Source organism: Heterodontus francisci, chromosome 6 (genome assembly GCF_036365525.1).
Source record: "Heterodontus francisci isolate sHetFra1 chromosome 6, sHetFra1.hap1, whole genome shotgun sequence".
Lineage (NCBI taxonomy): Eukaryota > Metazoa > Chordata > Chondrichthyes > Heterodontiformes > Heterodontidae > Heterodontus > Heterodontus francisci.
Genome location: NC_090376.1, coordinates 72,630,939 through 72,646,144, shown reverse-complemented (window position 1 = coordinate 72,646,144; position 15,206 = coordinate 72,630,939). Strand labels below are relative to the sequence as shown.

The 15,206-nt window shown below is 43.9% G+C and overlaps 1 protein-coding gene across 1 annotated transcript in view; it reads left to right on the top strand.

The window, feature by feature from the left end:
* tenm4 (teneurin transmembrane protein 4) overlaps positions 1 to 15,206 on the top strand; it is a 537,020-nt gene that overhangs the window by 306,362 nt on the left and 215,452 nt on the right. Inside the window, exons 9-10 of the mRNA XM_068033916.1 lie at positions 7,490 to 7,591; positions 13,581 to 13,775. Of these exons, the coding sequence (XP_067890017.1) occupies positions 7,490 to 7,591; positions 13,581 to 13,775 (297 nt within the window). The remainder of the gene's footprint in view (positions 1 to 7,489; positions 7,592 to 13,580; positions 13,776 to 15,206) is intronic.

Genomic DNA, 15,206 nt, shown 5'->3' with positions numbered 1-15,206 from the left:
GCAGTCATATAGGATATTTCATAGTTAGGGGACAGACTGGCATTTCTGAAACCGCCACCGTGAATCTAAGCTGCAAATTTAATACCGTACATTATAGTTTCCCAGTTCTAGTTTAAACGACTACCTTAGATTAGAGAGAAAAAAAACGTAAAAACTCACCAACCAATCACTTAGCTGCTATCCTCTGACATCACTCCTTGCTGTTATGCCTCCTTAGTGCCAGGGTAAAGGACATCATGGAGAGCATGTATAATATTCTGCAGGGGAAAGAGAGTGAGCCAGAAGATCTGGTACATATCGGTGCCAACGACATGAAGAGAGCAGGTATTAAAGTCCTGCAATGAGATTTTCAGGAGCTAGGGAGGAAGTTAAAAAGTAGGACCTCGAAGGTTGTAATCTCTGGATTACTCCCAGTGCCATGTGCAGGAGGAGGCACCTATTCAAAAGGGACGGGTTGCACCTCAACAGGACTAGGAGCAATGCCCTCCCAGGGACGTACACGTGTGTTTGGGGAGGGTTTAAACTAAATTGGCAGGGCGATGTGCACTAGCATATAGAAGTAGCAAAGAGGAATAAAGTGTAGAAAAGCGTGAGAGTGTTGGATAGTACTAGAGAAGGAAGTAGTACCATATTAGATAGGAGTAGACTAAGAAGGACTACAAGGAATACAAAGAATGCATGTATGTATGTAAACGCAAAAGTGTCGTGAATAAGATTGCTGAGCTGCAAGCACAAATAGCCGTGTAGGAATATGATATAGTAGTAATAATGGAAATGTGGCTTAAAAATGATGAGGAATGGGTGCTTAATATTCAAATACAAAGTGTTCAATAAAAAGGGAGGTGGTGTGGCAGTACTGATTAGGGAAGATGTTAGGCTGAAATTTATACTTCCGGCAACGGACGTAAACAATGGTGGTCTGCCTGTGCGGACCGCACATCGCGGAACCACTGCGATATTAAGCGAGGTGGCTCATTTAAATAGCTGGGGTGGACCACCCGCCCCAATGACGTGGAGAGTGTGGGCTGTCCATCCCCGACAATGGCGTCAGCTGCCTTTGCACAGGTGCTGATGTCATTTTTAAAGGGCTTCAAGCCCCAGCTTTCAATTCAAATATTTATAGCTAGAATGATTTCAAAAATGTAATAAATTGATCTTGACCCTCTCCCACGATCCCCCCCCATAGAAATAATTCCTTGCCCTCTCACAACCCAAAATACTTATCTTGTGCACCTGACCTTACCCCCCCTCCCCAAAGTTCGTAAATTGTCTACTGTAACCCTTCGCACAATCCCCTACACCAATGAGATGGGTTTGACCCACCTCCCCCAACTCCCGCACTGCAGAACTTACCTGCTTCTCCCCTCCCCACCAGTGTTCAGCCTCGGATCCCCGGATGGGGATCCGAAGGTGCAGGAATGCCGGTCACCAGCACCATTATTACTCTGGGACGGACGGCGGGAGTGTGACGGTAATTAATTCATTTATTTAAATTGGGCTCCCATCGCCAAGTGGGGTTTGGGGGTGGGGGGGTTGGTGGGCGTCACGAGGCCTCGCCTCCTCCAGCAATTTGGGGCCGGACGTTTCCAGCGTCGAGGTCCATGGCGGGCCTCTGCGGAGGCATTTTCCGCCCCCCCCCGCCATGACCCCCGACATTGAGGTTGGGGCTCTGTAAAATTCAGCCCATTGTAGTATTGGAAAGAGAGGATGGCTTTGAGGGGCCAAAGACAGAATCCATTTGGTTAGAGATGAGAAGCAAAAAGGGGATGATCATGCTACTATGGGTATTTAATAGGCATCCAAATAGTGAGCAAGAGATAGAGGAGCAAATCTGCAGGGAAATCATAGAGATGTGCAAGAACTATAGAGTGGTGATATTGGGGGACTTTAATTACCTCAATATCAATTAGGATAATGTTAAAGTAAAGGGTAAAGAGAGGGAGGAATTTCTGAAATGTGTTCAGGAGAACTTCCTTGACCAGTATGTTTTTGGTTCAACTAGGAAGGCGGCTTTGCCGGATCTGGTGCTGGGGAATTAGGTGGGCTAAGTGGATTAAGTGTTTAGTTTAGTTTAGAGATACAGCACTGAAACAGGCCCTTTGGCCCACCGAGCCTGTGCCGACCATCAACCACCCATTTATACTAATCCTACACTAATCCCATATTCCTACCACATCCCCACCTGTCTCTATATTTCCCTGCCACCTACCTATATTAGGGGCAATTTATAATGGCCAATTTACCTACCAACCTGCAAGTCTTTTGGCTTGTGGGAGGAAACCGGAGCACCCGGAGAAAACCCACGCAGACACAGGGAGAACTTGCAAACTCCACACAGGCAGTACCCAGAATTGAACCCGGGTCGCTGGAGCTGTGAGGCTGTGGTGCTAACCACTGCGCCACTGTGCCGCCCTTTTGTGTTAGAACACTTGGGTAAGAGTGATCATTGTATCATAAGGTTCAGATTAGTAATGGAGAAGAGCAAGGAACAATCTAAAATAGAACATCTAAATTGGAAGAGGGCTTACTTCAATGGAATCAGAGCAGATCTAGCCAAGGTAAAATGAAACCAAAGATTGACAGGAAAAACTAACAGAATAATGGGTGATCTTTAAGGAGGAGATGTTTCAGGTACAGGCTAGGTACATTCCAACATGGGGTAAAGATTAGGGAACCAAAGCCAGTGCTCCTTGGATGACAAAGGAGATAGAGAATATGATGAAACAAAAAAGAGGGGGCATGATGCAGGTCAGATGACTTCTTCAATCGAGAACCAGGCCAAATACAATAAGTTGAGAGGGGAAGTGAAGAGGAAAATGCAACTGGAAAAGAGAGAATATGGGAATAGAATGGCAGTTAACATAAAAGGGAACCCCGAAATCTTCTACCAACATGTAAATAGGAAGCGGGTAGTAAGAAGTTGGTCGGGGCCTATTAGGGACAAAGAAGGTAATATGTGTTTAGAGGTGTAAGGCAAGACTAGAATACTTAATGAGTACTTTGTATCCGTGTTTACTAAGGGAGAGATACTGACAAAATATCAGCAGAAGCGGAGATAGTAGAAGTAATGATGAGATGAAAATTAATCAGCAGGATGTACTGGAAATGCTGGCTATGCTTAGAGTGGATAATTTGCCTAGTCTGGATGGTTTGCATCCCAGGTTACTAAAGGAAGTGGGAGTGGAGATAACAGAAGGGCTTGTCATAAACTTCCAATCTTCCCTAGATATGAGGTAGGTGCCAGAGGATTGGAGAGCGGCACATATGATACCCTTATTCAAGAAAGGGTGTAAGGACATTCCTAGTAACTGCAAACTGGTCAGTTTAATATCAGTGGTGGGTAAGTTTTAGAAACAATAATGAAGTAAAAAAATCAACAGGCACTTGGAGACATTAGAGTTAATTAGGTAGATCTAGCACAGATTTGTAAAAGCCAGGTTGTGTTTGACTGATTCAATTGAATTTTTTGATGAAGTAACAGAGAAGGTTGATGAAGGGAAAGCAATGGATATTGTCTATATAGATTTTAAGAAAGCCTTTGACAAAGTACCACATAAAAGTCTGGTTACCAAAATTGAGGCTCATGGAATAGGAGGATGACTGTCAGCTTGGATCAAAAATTGTCTTAAGTTCAGAAAACAGCAAGCTGTTCATGATAAATGGTTGTTTTTCAGTCTGGAGGATGGTAGACAGTGGTGTTCCCCAAGGTTCAGTGCTAGGACCACTGCTTTTTTGATATGCATAAATGACTTGGATCTTGGAATACAGAGTAAAATTTCAAAATTTGCCAATGATACCAAACTTGGATGTGTGGCACTGACGGTGATACCAATCAACTGCAACAGGCTGGCAGAATGGGCAGACAAGTGGCAGATGGAATTTAATACAAAGAAGTGTGAGGTGATGCATTTTGGCAAAAGGGTTAGGGAGAAGCAATATAATCTAAATGGTCCTGTTCTAAAAAGTGTAGAGGGGCAGAGGGACCTGGGGGTTCATGTGCATAGATCTTTAAAGGTGGCAGGACATATTGAGAGAGTAGTTAGCAAAGCATACAGGATATTGGGTTTCATAAATAGAAATATTGAATACCAAAGCAGGGAGGTTATGCTGAACCTTTATAAAGCTCTGGTTAGGCTGAAACTAGAGTATTGTATCCAGTTCTGGTCACTACACTTATAGGAAGAATGTGAGGGTCCCTGAGAGGATGCAGAGGAGATTGGGCAGAATGTTTCCAGGGATGAGGGATTTTAGCTACAGGTAAGTTGGAGAAGCTGGATTGTTCTCCTTAGAGTAAAGGAGATTGAGGGGAGATTTGATGGCAGTCTACAGGATTCTGACAGGTTTGGGTAAGGTAGACAAAGAAAAGATATTCCCTTTAGCTGCTGCTACAAGGACTAGGGGACACAGATTTAAAGTTTTGGGCAAGAGATGCAGGGGGATGTGAGGAAGAAGTTTTTTATGCAGCAAATGGTAATGACATGGAATGTGCTGCCTACAAGGGTGGTGAAAACGGAGACAATGAATGATTTCAAAAGGAAACTGGATGGGCACTTGAGGGAAATAAACTTATAGGGCTACAGGATATAGCCAGGAAATGATACTGATCAGATTGCTCTGCAGAGAGCAAGCATGGACTCGATGGGCTGAATGGCCTCCTTGTGTGCTGCTATGAATCTACAAAATTGAGCCTTTATGCATAGCACATCCCCTGTTTGAATCTCAGGCTGTTGCCAAATTGTTTTTACAATTTCTTTATTCTTGGTAGGCAGTGCCTTCTTCCAAAGCCCCTTATTGTGGATTTTGCTTTGCCTAAATGTTTAAGAGCAGGATTACATCTAACTAGTCTGTCCTGGTTTTGCTAATTACTACCCTAACTCCTCCTTGCCATATCCCTCAGTCCACTCTCCAGAAACACATTCAATTGTTTCTTGAACTCATTTATGTTCTTTGTTTTAGTTGCCTTTGCTTGTAACTTCCACTACAAGTCCATTGTTCTTTTTATAAAGCAAGTGCACATTCCCCTTTATAAATTGAATACTTGAGATATGTCCTCTTGGAATGTCTTTTTTTTCAAAGTAGATTCATTAACATTCCATCGTAACATAGATTCCTGATATCCAAAATCATGTTTCTAGATCACTCTGCCTCCCTCGGATCATATCTCCCTATATTTAGGGGATCAAACCTGCATTAGTTCTCTGGATAGAGTCTGGCCAATGCCTTATCCAGCAATCATACAAACTCTGTTCTGATGAAAGGTCACTGACCTGAAACGTTAACTCTGCTTCTCTCCCCACAGATGCTGCCAGACCTGCTGAGTATTTCCAGCACTTTTTGTTTTTATTTCAGGTTTCCAGCATCTGCAGTATTTAGCTTCTATTTTAGACATAGAAGCAGATTGACTCTTTTGTATGTTGTGACCAATATGGATTTCAAGGCACACAAAAGGAGCAAATGTAACAAAATTGTCCATGTAATGCCTTTTTTAAAAGGACTGGGCAATTTGAATCATCTGGATTGAGTTAAAAAAAAATTCCACATGTATGCAAATTTATCTAGTTCAGATTTGTTTGGATTCTAAATATGATTTGAAGGTCAACCCTAGTTAATGTTTTTTTTTAATAAATCTGAGATGGAATGTAATTATGAGAAAAGGCTTGTTTTTATCCCAGTTATTGAAAAACAAACTCTCTCTTTGTCAGTGCTGTATGATAAGATGAGAACTTGTGCAGAGTACCTTGTTCTGGGTATTACCTCAGAGACCTACCTGTGCAACAAAATGATTTACACTCCCTCAATTCAGTTGTTGTTTCATTGACAAATCCCAAGACATGTGTTTGGAGCTTTTCTAATCACTCTTACAACAAACTTCATTGAAGATTAACTCCATGGAGAATGGTAGGTCCGATCACATTACACGATAACTAGATTCTCTCTGCTGCTGGGTGGGCTCTCAGCAGCTCACGATGGGACAATAGACTCTGTTATTGAGTGTATGAAATATTTAGTTTTAGAAGATAATTGAGTATCTGCAGCTTCTGCAGGATTCATCATGACAAGATCTTCTAACTCGTCAGTCAATTTTCTGCAGTGGGACACAGAGAACTGATTGGCCTACTTTCTATGTCTAAACTGCACTCACTGTTGGAATATTGGGTTTCTTTGTACTTCTCTGAACAAAACTTAAATTAACTCTATGAGGACTGTTATATGTAGCATTTTGTACCATGTCCAAAAGTAATGCAAGGCAGCACAAGCTGTAAACCAGTAAAGAACAGCTGAACAGTGGTACCTCAACTCGGAAAAAAACAAAATTAAAAAAATTTCAGCAATTGCTAACAGGTTTTCTTGGGCTTGGTAAATTTTTCAAGTTTTATAAAAATGTTTATTGGCCCAGATTTTGAGCTAAAAGTAATGCTATCACCATTCACCATTATTAAAGAGTAAATTGGACAACAAATTCCACCGAACGGACATGCGCAGTTAAATGTGAACATCAGGAATTTGCTGTCTGAGTTGCTCTGCTTCTCCAGAAGCTTCACTACACTGGTATTTCGCCAAGAGATTGGCCATTAAAACACATGGTAACACATGAAGTTGCAGGTGCTTAACCATTAGATACCCACTAGCCAGAAAAGGTTAAAGCTTGTCCATTCTAGTGTAGGTATATTTTTAACAGTGTGATGTCTTAATTATTGCCACTCAACCTCTCTGGCACTGCAAAATCTGGGCCATTGTTTCTCCCAGATCAGCCTTTACTGAACAATTTTTTTCCAGGAGGCTATTAATTCTCTTAATTTGAAATAAAAACAGAAAGTGCTGGAAATGCTCAGCAGGTCAGGCAGCATCTGTGGAGAGAGAAACAGTGTTAATGTTTCAGGTCTGTGACTTTCAACAGGTTTCATCAGGTTCTGATGAAAGGTCACAGACCTGAAACGTTATCTCTGTTTCTCTCTCCACAGATGCTGCCTGACCTGCTGAGTATTTCCAGCACTTTCTGTTTATATTTCAGATTTCCAGCATGTGCAATAGTTTGCTTTTATTCTCTTAATTTATTGCACATAAGCAGGCAGCAAACTTGATTTGACCTCCTATTTGTATTACATTCTGAAATTGTTACATGCAGCTGTGGTCCAGAACCACGCCCTTCACCCAGTACAAACAAGAAGAGTATTACAAATTTGTATCCCAATCTTGTTCAACAGCTCTTTCAAGTTGTTGGACAAAAGTATGCAGGAATAAACAGTTCCACCCTGCAGCAGGGAATTTCCTGATGGTCAGTCACAAGGGACATTCATGGTGCTCATGAAGGCGAAATGATCCTGCTCTACAGAAGGAGAGAAAATGTGGTGGCAGGAGGGAAACTGATGTGTACCAAAAATTTTTTAAGGAACAAATATACCAATGTATTAACATATTTTTGATCTTTGTAGCTAATGTTACACATTATGAAAATGTAAGCTCCGCCTGTGATTTTAATTCCTCTCAGAGTCTGCAGATGAATGTCCTGCCAACTGTTATGGGAATGGAGAATGTATGGCAGGAACCTGCCACTGCTTTCTTGGCTACATTGGACCGGATTGTGCACGAGGTAAAAGCTCTTTGTCATTACTGTAGTAACCTGTTGAAACCTGTTAATTGTAATCCTGATTAAATATCTGAGAGGTTATTTTTATTTGTTCATGGGATGTGGGCATCGCTATTTAGGCCAGCATTTATTGCCCATCTCTAATTGCCCTTTAGAAGGTGGTGGTGAGCCGCCTTCTTGAACGGCTGCAGTCCTTGGGGTGTAGGTACACCCACAGTGCATCTAGGAAGGGAGTTCCAGGATTTTGACCCAGCGACAGTAAAGGAACGGCGATATAGTTTCAAGTCAGGATGGTGTGTGGTTTGGAGAGGAATTTGCAGGTGATGGTGTTCCCATGCATCTGCTGCCCTCGTCCTTCTAGGTGGTAGAGGTCGCGGGTTTGGACGGTGCTGTCGAAGGAGCTTTGGTGAGTTGCTGCAGTGCATCTTGTAGATGGTACACACTGCTGCCACTGTGCGTCGGTGGTGGAGGGAGTGAATGTCAAAGGTGGTGGATGGGATGCCAATCAAGCGGGCTGCTTTGTCCTGGATGATGTTGAGCTTCTTGAATGTTGTTGGAGCTGCACTCATCCAGGCATGTGGAGAGTATTCCATCACACTCTGACCTGTGCCTTGTAAATGGTGGACAGGCATTGGGGAGTCAGGAGGTGAGTTATTCACCGCAGAATTCCCAGCCTCTGACCTGCTCCTGTAGCTACTGTATTTATGTGGCTGGTCCAGTTCAGTTTCTGGTCAACGGTAACCCCCAGGATGCTGAAAGTGACGGATTCAGCGATGGTAATGCCATTGAACATCAAAGGGAGATGGTTGGATTCTCTCTTGTTTGAGATGTTCATTGCCTGACACTTGTGTGACGCGAATGTTACCCTTAGTGCTTCTTCCTGTTGGTGTTCAACATGGAGAAGCACCGATTCATCAGCCGAGGGGGCATGGTATGTGGTGATTAGCAGGAAGTTTCCTTGCCCATATTTGACCTGATGCCATGAGACTTCGTGGGATGCGGAGTCAATGTTGAGGACTCCCAGGGCAACTCCCTCCCGACTGTATACCACTGTACCGCTACCCCTGGTGGGTTTGTCCTGCCAGTGGAACAGGATATACCCAGGGATGGTGATGGTAGTAACTGGGACATTTTCTATAAGGTATGATTTCGTGAGTATGACCATGTCAGGCTAGTATGTGGGACAGATCTCCCAATTTTGGCACAAGCACCCAGATGTAAGTAAGGAGGATTTTGCAGGGTTGCAGTGCTGGGTTTGCCATTGTTGTTTCCTTGGTTGATGCTGGGTGGTCCATCCGGTTTCTTTCCTTTTCTTATACTTTTTAGCAGTTTAATACAACTGAGTGGCTTGTTAGGACATTTCAGAGGGCATTTAAGAGTCAACACATTGATGACATTAGGGGTAGGCGGTGGCGTAGTGGTATTATCACTGGATTAGTAACCCAGAGACCCAGGGTATTTCACAGCAGAAGGTGGAATTTGAATTTAATTAATAAATCTGAAATTAAAAGCTAGTCTAATGATGGCCATGAAACCATTGTCGATTGTTGTAAAAACCCATCTGGTTCACTAATGTCCTTTAGGGAAGGAAATCTGCTGTCCTTACCTGCTCTGGCCTACATGTGACTCCAGACCCTCTGAAATGGCCTAGCAAGCCACTCAGTTGTACCTAACCGCTACAAAGTCAATAAAAAGGAATGAAACCGGATGGACCACCCGGCATCGACCGAGGCACCGGAAACGGCAACGGCAGACCCAGCCCTGTCGACCCTGCAAAGTCCTCCTTACTAACATCTGGGGGCTTGTGCCAAAGTTGGGAGAGCTGTCCCACTGACTAGTCAAGCAACAGCCTGACATAGTCATACGCACGGAATCATACCTTACAGACAGTGTCCCAGACACTGCCATCACCATCCCCAGGTATGTCCTGTCCCACCGGCAGGACAGATCCACAAGAGGTGGTGGCACAGTGGTATACAGTAGGGAGGGAGTTGCCCTGGGAGTCCTCAACATCGACTCTGGACCCCATGAAGTCACATGGCATCAGGTCAAACATGGGCAAGGTAACCATCTACTGATTACCACCTACCGCCCTCCCTCAGCTGATGACTCAGTACTCCTCCATGTTGAACACCACTTGGAGGAAGCACTGAGGGTGGCAAAGGCACAAAATGTACTCTGGGTGGGGGACTTCAATGTCCATCACCAAGAGTGGCTCGGTAGCACCACTACTGACCGAGCTGGCCGAGTCCTAAAGGACTGGGTCTGCGGCAGGTAGTGGGGGACCAACACGAGGGAGGAATATACTTGACCTCGTCCACACCAATCTGTCTGCCACAGATGCTTCTGTCCATGACAGTATTGGTAGGAGTGACCACCGCACAGTCCTTGTGGAGACGAAGTCCCGCCTTCACATTGAGGATACCGTCCATCGTGTTGTGTGCCACTATCACCGTGCTAAATGGGATAGATTTCGAACAGATCTAGCAATGAGGCGCTGTGGGCCATCAGTAGCAGCAGAATTGTACTTAACCACAATCTGTAACCTCATGGCCCAGCATATCCCCCACTCTACCATTACCATCAAGCCAGGAGACCAACCCTGGTTCAATGAAGAGTGCAGGAGGGCATGCCAGGAGCAGCACCAGGCATACCTCAAAATGAGGTGTCAACCTGGTGAAGTTACAACCCAGGACTACTTGCATGCCAAACTGCGGAAGCAGGAGGCGATAGAGCTAAGCGATCCCATAACCAACGGATCAGATCTAAGCTCTGCAGTCCTGCCACATCCAGCCGTGAATGGTGGTGGACAATTAAAGAATTAACTGGAGGAGGTGGCTCCACAAATATCCCCATCCCCAATGATGGGGGAGCCCAGCACATCAGTGCGAAAGATAAGGCTGAAGCATTTGCAACAATCTTCAGCCAGAAGTGCCGAGTGGATGATCCATCGCTGCCTCCTCCTGAAGTCCCCAGCATCACAGATGCCAGACTTCAGCCAATTCGATTCACTCTGCGTGATATCAAGAAATGACTGAAGGCACTGGATACTGCAAAAGCTATGGGCCCTGACAATATTCCGGCAATAGTACTGAAGACCTGTGCTCCAGAACATGCCGCGCCCCTAGCCAAGCTGTTCCAGTACAGCTACAACACTGGCATCTACCCTGCAATGTGGAAAATTGCCCAGGCATGTCCTGTACACAAAAAGCAGGACAAGTCCAACCCGGCCAACTAACGCCCCATCAGTCTACTCACCATCATCAGTAAAGTGATGGAAGGTGTCATTAACAGTGCCATCAATCGGCATTTGCTTAGCAATAACCTGCTCAGTGACGCTCAGTTTGGGTTCCGCCAGGGCCACTCAGCTCCTGACCTCATTACAGCCTTGGTTCAAACATGGACAAAAGAGCTGAACTCAAGAGGTGAGGTGAGAGTGACTGCCCTTGACATCAAGGCAGCATTTGACCGAGTATGGCATCAAGGAGCCCTAGCAAAACTGAAGTCAATGGGAATCAGGGGGAAAACCCTCCACTGGCTGGAGTCATACCTAGCGCAAAGGAAGATGGTTGTGGTTGTTGGAGGTCAAACATCTGAGCTCCAGGTCATCACTGCAGGAGTTCCTCAGGGTAGTGTCCTAGGCCCAACCATCTTCAGCTGCTTCATCAATGACCTTCCTTCAATCATAAGGTCAGAAGTGGGGATGTTAGCTGATGATTGCACAATGTTCAGCACCATTCGTGACTCCTCAGATACTGAAGCGGTCCATGTAGAAATGCAGCAAGACCTGGACAATATCCAGGCTTGGGCTGATAAGTGGCAAGTAACATTCGCGCCACACAAGTGCCAGGCAATGACCATCTCCAACAAGAGAGAATCTAACCATCTTCCCTTGACATTCAACGGCATTACCATCGCTGAATCACCCACTATCAACATCCTAGGAGCTAGTATGACCAGAAACTGAACTGGAGTAGCCATCTAAATACCGTGGCTACAAGAGCAGGTCAGAGGCTAGGAACCCTGAGGCGAGTAACTCACCTCCTGACTCCCCAAAGCCTGTCCACCATCTACAAGGCACAAGTCAGGAGTGTGATGGAATACTCTCCACTTGCCTGGATGGGTGCAGCTCCAACAACACTCAAGAAGCTCGACACCATCCAGGACAAAGCAGCCAGCTTGATTGGCACCCCATCTACAAACATTCACTCCCATTACCACCGACGCACAGTGGCAGCAGTGTGTACCATCTACAAGATGCAGTGCAGCAACGCACCAAGGCTCCTGAGACCGCATCTTCCAAACTCGCGACCTCTACCAACTAGAAGGACAAGGGCAGCAAATACATGGGAACACCACCACCTGCAAGTTCCCCTCCAAGTCACACACCATCCTGACTTGGAACTATATCGCCGTTCCTTCACTGTCGCTGGGTCAAAATCCTGGGACTCCCTTCCTAACAGCACTGTGGGTGTACCTACCCCACATGGACTGCAGCGGTTCAAGAAGGCAGCTCACCACCATCTTCTCAAGGGCAATTAGGGATGGGCAATAAATGCTGGCCTGGCCAGCGACGCCTACATCTCATGAATAAATTTTTTTAAAATGTGGGTCTGGAGCAACATGTAGGCCAGATCAGTTAAGGAAAGTAGATTTCCTTCTCTAAAGAACATTAGTAAACCAGATGGGTTTTTACAGCAATTACAATGGTTTCATGGTTGCCATTAGAGTAGCTTTTAATTCCAGATTTTTTTTATTAATTGATTTCAAATTTCACCATCTGCCAAAGTGGGATTCAAACCCATATCCCGAGAGCATTCGCCTAGGCATCTGGATGAAATATACAATTATGTTTCCAAATGTACCTGCAGTCCAGTGACATTCCCACTACGCCACCACCTCCCCCAATGCTGGGAAATGTTACAGGACTGCAGGTACATTTGGAAACATAATTGTATATTTCATCTTTTGAGTTATGCAGGATAGCTTTTATACTGCCGTCAGCCAATACTGTCAAGTCAGCTAATTGCCATTATAAAAGGTATCTGAAATCAAGCTGGAGCAATGGCCCTAGTCCTACATGGCCCAATCACTGTTTTCCTGTTCCTGTTTCTTCTGTTGTGTATACAGGAGTGGAAAATAAGTTTTGTAACCGACTCTTACAAATTGTCCTGCTTAAAGGACTCATTCCCAATTATGTTCAAGCTGTATTTAGGTGACTCAATTATGAGCTCACTCATATCCTGCTAGCAGGTGAAAAAAAAATGATGCTTCAGAATGCACTTGGGTGTTACAAATTAAAATTTATTGAAACAAATTTCTTTATATATGTACAATCTACAATACATGATACATACAACAAATCTTTTAAATGTGTGAAATACTTCACAATGTACTCTGTTAGCAACACGGTGCTCTGGCCTCACAGGGCCACTTTATTCCTCTGAGACTTGACTTTGCATCTGCAGTTTTCTACACACTTGACTTCTTGATCTCAATTGGAAAGCCGGAAAGAGAGGAAAAATTGAAGGGCCTGTCAGATTGGGCCATTCAAGTGCACCTCCTAACAAGCACTCAAGAGTTTTGTCAGTGGAGGCCAGAAATCAAGTTACCTGCCTCTTGGCTTCAGAATGGTGCTTAACTCAAACAGAGATACACGGGAAGAGAGGGACCGACCACAAGATGGATTATAAACAGAGGAAATTTTAATTTCAAACTTCATAATTGCTCAAATCCACAGTTTGGTTACAACCTTGTGACAATATTTGCTTAATTTTCTTTCAATGTTATACCAAAGCCCTGCTTATCAGTGAGTAGTTACGTTCCTCGCATTTCAGCCAATGCTAGACTAGAAACTATGTTAACAGTAGTTGGTTGGAGGTGAATGAACATTTTGACAGGTTTAGAATGCATCGGCGAAAGACTTAGCTCAGCTGCCTTCATTATCAATATTTAATGGTCAGTGTGACTTTCTTTTCATTCTGTTTCACAGCATCCTGCCCTGTTCTGTGCAGTGGCAATGGTCAGTATGTGAAAGGACGCTGTTTGTGCCACAGTGGTTGGAAGGGAGCAGAGTGTGACATTCCCACAAACCAGTGCCTTGACCCATCTTGTGGCAACCGTGGCACCTGCATCATGGGGACCTGCATCTGCAACTCTGGCTATAAGGGAGAAAGCTGTGAACAAGGTACGTGCCCAATTTCATCATTAATCATCTATTGTCAAAATGTCTGAAGTAGCTCAGGATGAGAGGCAGAGAATTTAATCCTGTCAGACTTCTGTCACAAGAAAAAAATACTGAAAGGTTATCGCCAGTAAAGATAAGATTAACGTTACTATTGTGCTCCAGTTTGAAAGGGTTCATTATAGCATGAAAAAATAGGGTGAAGGTTCTAGTAAAGTGAATTCAGACTTGCATACTTAGCTATTATTTTCCCTTTATGAAAGCTAAGGCGACCTAGTGTTAGCTGTTGTTGAGCCACGGCTAAAAACCTTCACTTTTTTCATCCCGGCGACCTTCACTGAGAATGATTAATTGTCAGGAGGTAGCCTCTTGTCAAATTAGTTTCTGATCTTTGTTTTCTGGACCACAAATGTTAGCAGAGAAGAACTGCAAGCTCAGTTCTTGGGGATTTTTCCTTTTCTAAACACTTAGTACCTCTGTTGAGCGATGGCATGACACATAGGCCATATATAAAGCATCCTGCATGAAACCGGTATTCTGACACTTGGCCATCTGTTATTCAGAGCCACCTTTCTGTCATTTGTTTGCTCATGTGACTTTAACATATGTAGTTTTGAACACTATAACCACAGCATAACTCTTCACTTAGGCCTTACATATTTGAAAGTAATACATCTTAGGCTTTTTGTATTATGATTTTGATATGTGCAGAAGGAACAAATCACACTGCCAGTTTGAGTGATCACACCCACTTTTTGTGGCAAAATTTAGGTGAAGTAGGTCACTTGAATTGGGTCACAAATTGATGTGTAAATTAGTGCTTGTCTTCAGTTGCAGTATTTCGGAATTGCAACATTCCTTTCTCCTCCTTTCCACACCCACCATTCTCAGAGCACCACAGCATTTGCTGACATGGGTTTTCTTTTATGCTACTTTATCTCGGTCTAAAAAAGGAACATAAATCAGCCATTTCTTCTTGTATTTTCTCTTCACTCTATCTTTACCAGTGCTGGGTCTCCACTCCCACCATTATGTGCACCATTCTGCAGATGGCACTGATAGAATTAATGGCACCAGGAGTGGAGTAACATCATCAATATCTGACAGAATATTATCTGCTATTATGAGGGAAACGTGCATAAAAGAAAGACAATATATATATAGAGAGAACTTAATAGACTTTGAAGTAATGTAGCTGCCGAAACCATCCAAGACACACAACGTTTAGATGTAAACAATGTACAGCTTCAGTGCTTTCTTCTAATTTATTGACACCATCAATGATGAAACTGTTAAAGTCATTAATAACAAACATTACACTGCATTTGTAACTGAAACTCATTTAAGTAATGGGAGTCAAATTGCATGAGTGTTCTCTACTGCCATACCCTGCTGCTGTGCTTTCTTCTTTGCTTGCTAAGGCCAGAGGGTCTG